At 43.9% G+C, this 11854-nt stretch overlaps 1 protein-coding gene across 1 annotated transcript in view; it reads left to right on the top strand.

Moving 5' to 3' along the window:
* Positions 1-4926, top strand: part of DNAAF9 (dynein axonemal assembly factor 9) — a 67387-nt gene extending 62461 nt beyond the window's left edge. Inside the window, exon 37 of the mRNA XM_052681833.1 lies at positions 830-4926. Within this exon, the coding sequence (XP_052537793.1) occupies positions 830-942 (113 nt within the window). The 3' untranslated portion in view covers positions 943-4926. The remainder of the gene's footprint in view (positions 1-829) is intronic.
* The last annotated feature ends 6928 nt before the right edge of the window (positions 4927-11854 follow it).

Genomic DNA, 11854 nt, shown 5'->3' on the forward strand with positions numbered 1-11854 from the left:
GATATATGTTTGTTTGCAAATGCTTTGTCCTTACTGGTATTGTTTGATATCAGTTACAAAAAGAGCTAGAGCCAAAGCAGAGTCTTCTGGTTTTCTTTCTAGAACCATATTGATTTTCTTTCTTTTTTAATTTTTATTTAAACCTGACCTGTGTTCTTGTCTCTGGCAAGAAACTCCGTAGTAATACTCATCTTCCAATGTATTTCTATTCTTCTTGTTTCTCTGCATCTCTATTGTTGTTTTATTTGCCTTTGTTTTATCACTGAAATTTCAGTCTTTCAGTGGTCTTAAATTCCCAATTGACCTCACTTCAACTTAGGTAAACATCACAAAAACATGAGTGGCTTCTGTTTGGGATTAAGAACAGATATGTCTATGTTCCTATGAGACAAGGTTACATTTTCTATCAGCAGACTTCTGGCTATGTAACATTGGCAGAAAATGAGGTAACAGTGAACTTCAGCTCCACTCTTCACTCAACCTTTACACCACCAGGATCCAGGGGTTGGGGAGGAGATGGTGTTTGTGTAGGCACTTCTGGCAGGTCCGTGTTGGGCTGATTATTGACTTTCACTTACTAAAGCAGCTATCAACATCTGCAAACCTGCTGTAATTCTGCTGTCATGTTTTCTTTCTCATGGGAAGCTCCTTTATTCTGCATTAATGAAGAGTAGCTGTGGTTGGGTCTGACTGTGGGACTCCTGGAAAGTATTGCATTGGATTTATTTTCAGTCAGTGTCCCTAAACTGGCAGATCCTTCCAATCTGTTCTTTTGTAACAAACACCGTTGGCACAAATGTTCTTATTTTCCTTAGCTTTTCAAAATCAGTAATGGACCAATTCATGAACGATTACTTGGAAGAAGCCAACAGGGAGATAGAGAAGTACAACAGAGAACTAGAAGAGCAAGAGTATCACGATCTCTTTGAGCAGAAGACATAAGCACGTGTATTCTGTGGACTTCTAGACCACTTATTGTCAGTAACCAAAAATGCTGTTGTCCTTGCTGGTTAACTAGAAAATTAAGTGAAATATCAGTTTTCTGCACTCCTTTTGAAACTAAGATCATTCCTGTAAGGTTGGCATTTTTACTATGGTAACTGCTTAGCTGTTTGTACTGTCAGGTTTGCTTCCACTTCACCTTAATTCCAGACTGTAAAAAGCATCACCTGGAATCTCTGGCTAGTAGTGGAAATGTCTTGAAAAGAAGACAAAAAGAAAAAAAAGAAAGCTGTATTTCCTAGCAGGTCAGAATGTAAGTGTGGAATTGGTCCAAAGTGCAGAGAATCAATCTGCTTTAATCTCTTGGATGTCCCTTGAACCATGTTGCCCATGGGCACTGAAGAGCAGTGGTATACTTCAGTTATGTGGGATTGGGGGGATGTTCCCAAAGCGAGAAATGGGGGGACGTCAAAAGCTCTGAGGAGTTCTCAATCCTGCTGCTGTAAGGGTGTCCCTAAAGCGAGAAATGGGGGGACACACAAACCTCTGCTCTGCTCCCAAGGGTGTCTTACAAAACCTTCTGCACGGTCTGAATCTGCGGTCAAAATTTTGACTATTTAAAGAAAAGATGTTTATACATTTCAAGGTGAAAGGAGAGACAGGTGGAGATACCTCTTCCTTTCCAGTGCTGTTCTAGCAATTGATGTCGTGTTTTCTAGAATGTACAACTTGCTGTTGCTTAAACGATTCCTACTTGAGTAGTAAAGACTAAGCAGAGCAAGCAAAGGAGGAGAGCATGAAAAGCCAGGATTCCTTAGCTAAAGAATTGCTCTCCTTGTTTCCAAAGGTAAAAAAAAATAAAAAATATCAAAAGATGTACTTGAAGTAGGAAAGAACTTGGGAAGCTTTGCACACTGTAACACTGAACTGATGCACCCAGACATTTACAGTCACCAAAGGGTTCTGTAATGGGAACCTGGGCGATGTGTCCTTTAACTGAATTTGGTGCAACTTGAAGCGAGGCCTCACAGCTCATTGTGGGAATATCAATATGTGGTACCCTAGCAAGCTACTTGAACATCAGTATTGAAGCTTATTGAATGAGCAGATTATCGTAGCACGCTGTGCATTCAGAATTTAGTCAAGTGAAGACATTCCAGGTCCTTAGAAATAGTTCTGTCTTAAGTCAGTTGTATACAATATGGTAAGAAATTGAATGATCTCTTACAAGAAATACCTATACCTAACCCAGCTTCTTTCCATGGGAGAAAAATGAGATTTATCTCTTGCCATGAAAACCTATGGCTGCACGTGGCTTATGGAATTTATTTTTTACCTTTGGAATCTGACATGGCCAAAACTTCAAGAAGCCTATCAGAACCTGAAACACTTCATTGGTGAGGTTTCAGTGTGAGTTGCTACTAGCTGGCTCCATGCCTGCTCTGTGGTGGTCCCATGGTGCAGGTGTGGAATTCCAGGTGCTGCAGACTGGGATATAGATGTTGATAAGGTTTCGTTCTAGCTTTCCTCCTAGATTTAAGAAGTCGTCTGAACGTAAGAATTCTTTTTCTTTGCACACCATGAGGCTTTATAAACGACTTGTATCCTGTTAAGGCCGGTGAAAGCCAGCTATAGTTGTGTATCTAGGCTTTCTGGGTAACCCTATTACAGGTATAGAGCATCGTGATAAGGCTCGTGAGTTTATCTATGCATGGCTATGGGTTTAGTCTTAATATACTGTAGTGCCTGGTAGAGAAATGTAGCTAGCAGTGGATGTAGGGGGCCAGCAGGTGTTTACAGAACTAAGTGCAGTTGGCAGCACAAAGCGACGTGTCAGGGCAGGGTTATGAGGGAACAGAATTCTGGAGCTAACACTGCAATAAAAGGGGCATTAGGAAGATTTGTAAGGTCGGATTCTTTGCCAGCCAACTTAGCGTAAACCCGGCGTGCTCCTTTTCAGTACCAGTTATCTAACCTGCAAAGCCATATATCTAGGATAGCGGAATGACGGCGCCACGTCAGAAGAAACAGCAGGGGCTGAATGGCTGTAAGTCAGCAACCGTGTAGGTTTAAGTGCAATTGATTGAACCATAGATGAAGATGCTGTAGCTTGCTTTGCTCTGCTGAACTCTTTTTAAGAGCCCCGATTTGTGCAGCGCTTGAACACGGGGGTTCATATGGGGCTGATGGGCCTGGAGCAATCTGTCACAAACAAAAAATGCCCCATGAACTCAAGTGAAATGAGTGTGCAGCGTGTGCACATGGAGGTGTTCTTCAAAAACCAGCTCAGAAGAGCTCGGAACAAAGGCCTAGTATACAGATATACCGTACTGCATGCTATGTGAGGATAGCTGTGTATTAGGAAGACCTTTCACCATACTGGTACTATTTCAACGATGATATTTTGGTATTGAAATGATTCGATTACCTCAATTTATTATTATTATTATTTTTTTCTTTTAGCTTTTAACTGTGACTTCAAAACTGAAAAATTACTGAAACAGTGAAACTGTGACAGAGGTATCCTTGAAACAGAGCAGTGCCTTGCAGACGATGCCATTTATGCCCAAAGCCTAAAATAAATGGACATCGTGGGTTGCATTGCTTGCAACCTCTTTGTTTTTTTTTAAAAAAGAAAAACAGTTTTGGTGAAAGGACTTAAAATTTAACCTAGTGAAGAATATTAGCACAAATACTGTTTAAAAGGAAGCTCTTTGAGGACTCAGAGGTGTAAACGCCTGATGCTGCTGCTAGCAGTTGCTGATTATTTGGGGGTTATTTGTAACAGTCAGCAGCACTTTTCTTTCTTGTTTTGTTTTTTAGAAAAGCATAACTTTTGTACTCTGATCAGAGATGTTTATAAGCTGGAAATGTGGTTTCCTCACTCTTTTGGAGTCGGGATAAGGATGGAGTTACTCCTAAGGATCTAGTTTTGAAAACTTTTTAGCTACTGTAAAACTAAAATAGAATACAAAAAGCACCGTTTCTAAACCACAAATGTTTGGATACAGAAAAAGTGCCATTAAACACTGTTCCATTATCTTTTACTGTATTTTGGGGAAAAAAAAAAAAAAAAAAGAGAAACAAAAAGGAACCAATATGGTAACAGTAACTTTGTGTCCAGGCATTTCTGAGATGGGAAAGAAATGCTGAGAGTCCTCAAGGGGTTTACATGCTTTGCTGACCTTCATGTTAGCAGCTCGTGGTGGTGATGTGTTGTTTGTTTTTCTTCCCCCTCACGGAGAATGAGTGCGATCAGAAGTTACTGAAGTTATAGGGAGAAAAAAATGTGACCAACTTAGGAGAGGAACGTCTGCAACTTGGGCAGTGTTTGATACGAAGCCATGCAATGTGCTGTTAGCCTGGTGTTATGCTTTGCAATTCACGAGACTGATTGCAGGGAGGACTAAAGTTGCATGTAGAAGTTCCCTACTAAGTTGCTTTTTTTTTTTTTTTTAATTATTACTGTTTTTTAATTGAAATTTTTTTCAGAATTTGCACAGATTTAAGCTCTGGAATACGTTGGTATTCTTAAAAGGGAAAAATTGTAACTAGTATAGTGAATTGTGAACTGTGAGCTGTTAGAACTACATTGCTGATCTAATTTTAGATTGTTTAAAAACGTACCTCAGAAAGCTAGTGAGAAATTGCTTCGTTTTTACACGAGTCCGACGCTGATGTAACACTTCTCACTTTACAACGTGCCAAAATTCACTTTGATACTAGTTCTCAATGCTTTAATATTTGCAGCGTTAAGTTAAAAACTTGTCTTTTCAAACACTACTGTAACTTCAGTCAAACTGAATGGTGTGAGTGAAGCTTTTTTTGCCTATTGTATTTATTACACAACTTGATTCGGTAAATATGAAATGACCTTTCCATTTATTTTTGTATTGTTTTACATGTTTATACCTGCAGTTTGTGTGACTTTTACACCTGTAACTCAGATGTGATGGAAAGAACCAATAAACAGTATCCATCTGCTGTCTGGTTGGCTCCTTCAATTATGCTCGTTATTTCCTCACCTTGGATTGCTGATCGTTGAAGTTTCCTTTAAAAATGTATTACAGAATTGAATCACAGAATTGTAGGGGTTGGAAGGGACCTCCGGAGATCATCGATCATCCAACCCCCCTTTACTTTTAATGTATTACTTTTCTAAGCTGGTAAAGTTAAGAGGAATATAGAAGATGAGAAAGGTGACAAGTTCATATTCGACAAAAATCTGAACATTTAACAAAATTGTTGTGTTTTTTTTTTTTTTTTAAGCTGCTTTTTTAGACCTTCTTACATGGACTTCTAATGATGAGTTGGAGGAGGGATGTTAACTGACTTCACGCTTGCTCTCTCAGTCCTTCAACCAGCTCTGCTGTACCGTAAGTTGATAGTTGCACATACCCAAATGCAAGAGCTAAATCCTGCTCCTTGTGCTCGTAACTGATCTTGACACTGCATCCTTGGCTTCTGTTGTCTAAAATCAGGCTGCTATTAAGAGGGCTATCATAGAATCATTTGAGTTGGAAGGGATCCTTAAAGGTCATCTGGTCCAACTCCTCTGCAACAAACGGGGACAAATGAACAGTCCCACCTTGCCTGCCTTTTTCTGCACAGGCTGCACAAAATCATTTACATTAGCTTTCCCAAGAGTGTTGTGGCCCTGTTCTTAATGGGGACATGCATTCTTAAATCAAGCCCTTGGGCTAGAACTTGGTCTAAAACCAGATCTGGAGGTTAGGAGCCCTGCCTGTGGAGCTTGATGATCCTTAGGGTCCCTTCCAACCCAAGCCATTCTATGATTGTGTTGTTATCTTAGTGCTGACCAAGTAATAAGGAGGGATTCCACCATGCCTTCGATGCTTGAGTAGGGGAATCTACAGCCTCAGCTTATGGGTTTATTGATGTCACTTCTCAAGTGGAACTAAGACTTAATCTGAAATCAGTTTGTGATTGATTGTTGAAGTGTAAAAATCATCGACTTATTAGGTTTATAAAAGAGGTGGTAGTCCTGGGATGCTCCATCTTATAGAATTACTTTTCCATGGGCAAAAGTTAGGGAAAACAGCTTTTTCTTATCCCAAGAGTATTTAGCTGGAAACTTTCAGAAAATGTTGGCCATAAGTAATACGCTTTGAGCTGTGATGAGCCAGCAGTGCTCATGGAGGGCAACTCTGTTCCTTTTGCCATCGGTTTTCTGAATATTTACCAAAGGCCAAAGAACACCCCTTCTCTAACACCTGTTGTTAGGTGTGCCCTGCAGAGTTCCTTTTCAGTTGCATCATCCCATCTGATGGCATCTGCAGGCAGAGCCAAGCCAAAGCTTGTGTTGCCTAACGGTATGGGTGCAAGAAGCTGAGCTTTAGGAACAGGCTGCCCAGAAAGGTTGTGGGTGTCTCGTTCCTGGAGGTGTTCAAGGCCAGGTTGGATGGGGCCCTGGGCAGCCTGGTCTGGTATGAAATGGGGAGGTTGGTGGCCCTGCATGTGGTGGGGAGTTGGAGCTTGATGATCCTTGAGGTCCCTTCCAATCCAGGCAATTCTGTGTTTCTGTGATGTGGAATTTCTTAGCCTACGTGTCTGCAGACAAATGGTGCCGTGTTGGCTTCGCAATTTGCCAGCCTAATTAAAGTAATGAATTCACAACAGGAATTGCATGAAAATGGAACACTTGTTAATTGAATAGCCCTGGGTTCGGCTCCCATTGTACGCCTCCAACAAGGTGCTTGTGTGATCCCTTCTATTGAATTCGCTTAAAATAAACCTTCTTGCTAGTTTGATGTCTTGGTAGGAAAGAAAACACCCAATGGGCAAGGCCTGGAGGATTTCAATAGCATTATTGCTTCAGGACAGACAGAAAAGAAAAGAAAAAAAAAAAAAAAAAGAGCATGGAAAGTAAAATCTGAGTGACCCATTCATGGCTAGGAAATCATTAGGCACACAATGTATTGTATAGATCACTGTAAAACCACCCGACACGAGTAAAACAGGAAATTTATAATAGTTAAAATTGAGCCTTCAGTTAACCCCACCAAAAATCTTCTATTTTTCTGTGTTATCAAAGTTAGTTCAATATTTGCTTTATATACATCCTGTTCCGGACTTTGATTCCTCTATATAGCACACCTTCCTGCCTTCTAATCTCTGATTTATTACATTACCGTTTTTCTTCCGAAGCTTTTGCTTTGCTTTAACTCTTTATCTTGTCAGCCTGGGAGCTGCTTCTGCCCTGACCCAGCGTAGGGCCCACAGGCTTTGTGCATGCTGTCTTCTGTAGCCCAGGGCTGGGCATTGCTGCCCTCCTGATGCTCCAAAACTTCACTGCAGTGTGGAGAGATGGGGAGGAAGCGCTGTCCTCGAGGTCAGAGGGGATGTCAGCAGCAGACAGGGAAGGTCCCAGAGACAGTTTTGGTGCCGAAAGCTATTGAAAGATGTGTTTCCTGCATAACAATAGAGGATTTTGTTGTATTTCCCCATGGAACCTCTTGAGATAAGGGCTGAGGTTCATCCTGTACCAGCAGACATATCCCTTCTCTCTGTTGGCACGAAGAAGAACACAAAGAGGGAATTACAAGTGATGGTGCCTGCCTTGTGCTGTCAGAGGTGACCTGCCCCTATTCAGTGTATTCTATCCTGAATGTACCATCAGGATGACACGCATCTTCCTAATGTGCATCTGCATCGGTGATTACAGATGCTATGAGAAGGTGCCGTGGTGGGAATGGAAGACTTCTGCTTTGTTTTTTGGGAAGGAGATGAAGGAAGGCAGAAAGACAAGTCATAGAATCATAGAATGGTTTGGGTTGGAAGGACCTTTAAGATCATCTAGTTCTAAAACCCTGCTGTAGACAGGGACACCTCCCACTAGACCAGGTTGCTCAAAGCCCCATCCAGCCTGGCCTTGAACACCTCTAGGGAGGGAGCACACACCTCACTGGGCAACCTGTTCCATCCAACCCAGCCATCCTTTAGTCAGCACAGAACCATCGAATGGTTGGTTGGAAGGTTAAAGATTATCTAGTTGAAGCATCTTCATGTCCTCTTATGCCTCCAACTGCTGGTCCAGCCCAGGGCAGGGATGCAAGAGAGCTGGCTCCAGCTTTCTCATGTTTAGTGATGTGTCCTTCAACCTCCTAACGAAATTGTTTTGCTTGAAGGCCACGTTGTCCCCCTGCTTGAGGACTTCTTCCTTGTGATGGTGGTTATGATGGAGCAGGATTGATATGGGAGATGCCTTCTCTCTCTGGCTGCAAGAACAAAGAAATAATTTGAGGGGGAAATTTCCCTACAATAGGCAAGGGGAGCTGGGAGGGGACCACTGCCCTGCTTGGGTCTGTGCTGCAGATTAAAATCACTGCTGCACAGTGAATAGGATACAGCTGTTATGAAATTGACTTGGTTTGGGAAGGGTGTCCCTTCCGCTAGCGGCTGTTTGTTTGGTTAAGATAGGTGGGTGCAGATTCTAACAATAAGCTTTCCTGGGAACACAGATGGGCTCACATAGAGGTCAAAGAGAGGGATTGAGCCAGCACCAGTCTTGGGATGGGATGCTGTGGGTGATGTGGGAGAACAGGGTGGGCACAGAAGGAAGCATGGTGTCCTCTATCCTATCACCCCTGTGTGCTTCTTCTCCCACATTAAGTGGACTTCAAGCACTGTAGAAAGGAGGAGAGAAAGAATGAGCAGAAGGATGGGAAGACCCATGAAAAGTCATCTTTCGTTCCCTGGAAATTACCTATAGATGAACCATGTAGGCTGGGGAAGGGTAGCGTGATCCCTCCAAGCCCCTGGTGATGGGTCTGTGTGTCAGATTTTGGTGTCCTTGCAGGGAACCTTGAGGAGCACTGTGGTCCCACTTCCCTTCAACTTCAGCGTGAAGGAGCAAACTATTGATTGATTTATTAAGCAGAGTGGAAATGTGCTCCAGATGTGAGAAGATGGTACAGATCTGGCAAAAGATGAAAGCAACATCCCTAGAATGAAAAGGGGCAAATTGGCCATGGGGGCAGGGAGAGAGGGGGAGTGAGGCATGACTGATTGCTGGGAGTCATCAGAGTCATGTGAGATATGAGGGGCTATTGTTTGCATGGTGTTAACTTGATATGACAGCATAACTACATCTACCCAATCTACCCAGTGCCTTGCAATAGTATTAAATTGAAGCCAAGCCTGGAACAATGCACCCGAGCTGTGGTAAGAAGGTAAGAAAAGCCACCTGCCTTGCAGGTACCCACACTGCTGCCCAGAGAAGCGTGGGTGCACAAGGCCATGGATGGCCTGATCTGGTGGGGGGCAAACAGCCCATGGCAAGGGGTTGGAACTGAATGGTCCCTTCCAACCTAAGCCATTCTATGGAGTCTGGCAAACCCAGTGGGGCTGCTTGGCTAAATTGGATGAGGAAAAGTGGGATTCCTTGGTGGCAGCACTGTGGCATGCAGCATCAGCCTGGTGGGAACATCCCTTGGCTGTGCTTATGGGGATGGATGGGATGTCCCAAAGCAGCACTGAAGGGCAGGGCTCATTTCCAGTAGGAGGAAGGAGCACCAGAAACGTTGCACACCTAGGTGGCTGATGTCTAGAAACATGGTTAGAACTATGGGTTTTCCCTCTTCAACCAGACTTAAACTTTGGATTTCCTCCCTTGAGGATCTAGATGGCACTATTCAGCAGCCTGGGATGTGGTAGCAGAGGCAGACCCCATCAGCACCATCCAGGGTATGTTCAACTCCATCGTGAGCTCGCCAGTCCCTTTGGGATCACATCTCAAAGAGCTCCTGATGCAGCTGGCTCACAGACAGCACTAAGTTCACCCCTCTGCTGCTTTCTTGGCAGCTGGTGAGGAGAGAAAAGTAATGATCATTTCCAATCAAAGTTTGTACGTCTGCATTAGGCAGTCTGGAGGATTCCTCTGGCAAAGCTTGCTGTAGGGAATACTGACACCAGCATGGGGCCAGGAAGGCATTTTCCCCTTGTCCTGGGCTGACCTTTGCACTGTGAGGGAACATTTATGATTATGTGCAGCAAGTTTTGCTCAAAGCTGATAACTCTCATCCCTTTTTTTGAACTCAGTAGCACTTCTTGAGCTCCCAGTTGACATTTCAAATGAAAGTGATGCATGCTGCATGCAGCTTGCAAAGATCTGCCCAGTCTGGGTCATGAACCTGATTGGTCCTCTGCATGGACTTTCCCAGGAGCTTCCCATTGCCATCCCAGCCAGCAATCCACTCTGCCGTCCTATGGGGAGGAGAAAATCAGTTTTCTTTGTGATTTTATTATACATTATTGCTGTTTACTTTCCTGCTCTAGTCGTGCAGTTCTCCATGCAGTGCTCTCCCTACCCACGTTATCCATCTAATCCTTGCTCCCAAAGTCCCCTGCTGTGATTTCATAGAATAGCTTTGGTTGTAAGGGACCTTAAAGATCACCTCGTTCCAACCTCCCTGCCATGGGCAGCCTTGCCAACCACTGGATTTCTGGAAGTCACCGTGTGGAGGTGAAATGGAAGCTCTGTAAATCTGAAAGATGCTCTTAGCTTTACCTGGGGAAGGCACTCTAGTGGCCTTGAGGCTGTCAGGCAGCCCTTAAAGCATTATGCAATATGTGGGAAAGATTTTAGCTTGCAGAAAGCCAGTCTCAACTCGTCAGATGCAGATTAATTTTTTAACTGAACTGACTTCTGTTGTTTTTTTTTCCTTTTGTCTCTGTAAGTTGGAGCCTTTCAATTAATTACGTATCGTATGCAGCCAAATTTCCTCTTTCATTTCTAAGGGAGGAAAAGGGAGATGGTGAGCCTTGCTTGGAAATAAAAGCCAAGGGGCTGTGAGAAGTGATGGTCAAGGATCAGCGCAGCAGGCAGAGAGAAATGCAGCCAGGTTGTATAGTGGAGAGCTGAACCCGATGTCAACATAGATGGTGCAGCTGTAGTGTGTTGTGTCATGGGGCAGCTTCAACCTTCCCTTTGAGCAGGATATTGCCAAATGGGGCTGCAGTGAGGTTGCTGAGGGTATGTTTGCATATATTGGCACAGGCTGCCTGGGGAGTGATGGAGTCACCATCACTGGAGGCGTTAAGGGACCTTGGAGATGTGGCACTGGGGGGCATGGTGGATGGATTGGGAATCTCAGAGGTCTTTTCCAACCTTAATGAAACCTTCTGTGAGGAGCTCTGTTCTTCTTCATGTCTGATATGGGCCACCAGAGGGTTCACGTGGGAGGAAACCATGGGAAGATGCTTTGCAGCTCTTTGAACATGGGTCACCTGTTGCCTTTTCTGCATGGTCAGGTCAGAGAGCCTGCTCAGAGTATGGTCTCTGCTCAGTGTGGAGAAATCCCATTTTTGCTGTCTCTTATTTCAGGCTACTGGCTGTGCTTGAGCTGTTTGCTGCTTGCTTGTCACAGCAAAAAATGATATTGGTTGGATGGAAGGACCTGGATCTCCTCTCCAGCTGATTTCCACCAACTAAAGGAAGGAACGTGACAGAGTGCAGCCCAACAGAGCAGGACAAGGTGCCATCTTACTGTGTCCTTCCAGGGAAAGCCAAATCCATCATCCACCCCCAAGATGTGTCTACTTTCATGGACAGCTGTATCAGCAGAGATGCCCTTCAACACCTAGCAAACCTTCAGGACCTCCTGAGGATGCATCAGGTTTTCCAAGCAAAAAAAAAAAACAACCCTTCTACTGCCAGGAATGACCCATCTGAGTCCTTTCTAACTTGGGATAGTCTATGGTTCTGCTGGATCTCGCTCTCAAGCTGACTCTGAGGATATAAGGAGGGTGAAGCCACTGTGATAAATCTGTGTGCAAGCACCTGCAAGACCTCAAGGTGTGCCTGGAGCCACGTGGAACTGCAGGTTCTTGAAATGAAGCCCTTCCTGAATTGAGCAGAGCGTAGCCAGGCCATCAGCAGAGATTACTCTCT

This window comes from Tympanuchus pallidicinctus, unplaced genomic scaffold (assembly GCF_026119805.1).
Source record: "Tympanuchus pallidicinctus isolate F22 unplaced genomic scaffold, pur_lepc_1.0 scaffold2, whole genome shotgun sequence".
NCBI lineage: Eukaryota > Metazoa > Chordata > Aves > Galliformes > Phasianidae > Tympanuchus > Tympanuchus pallidicinctus.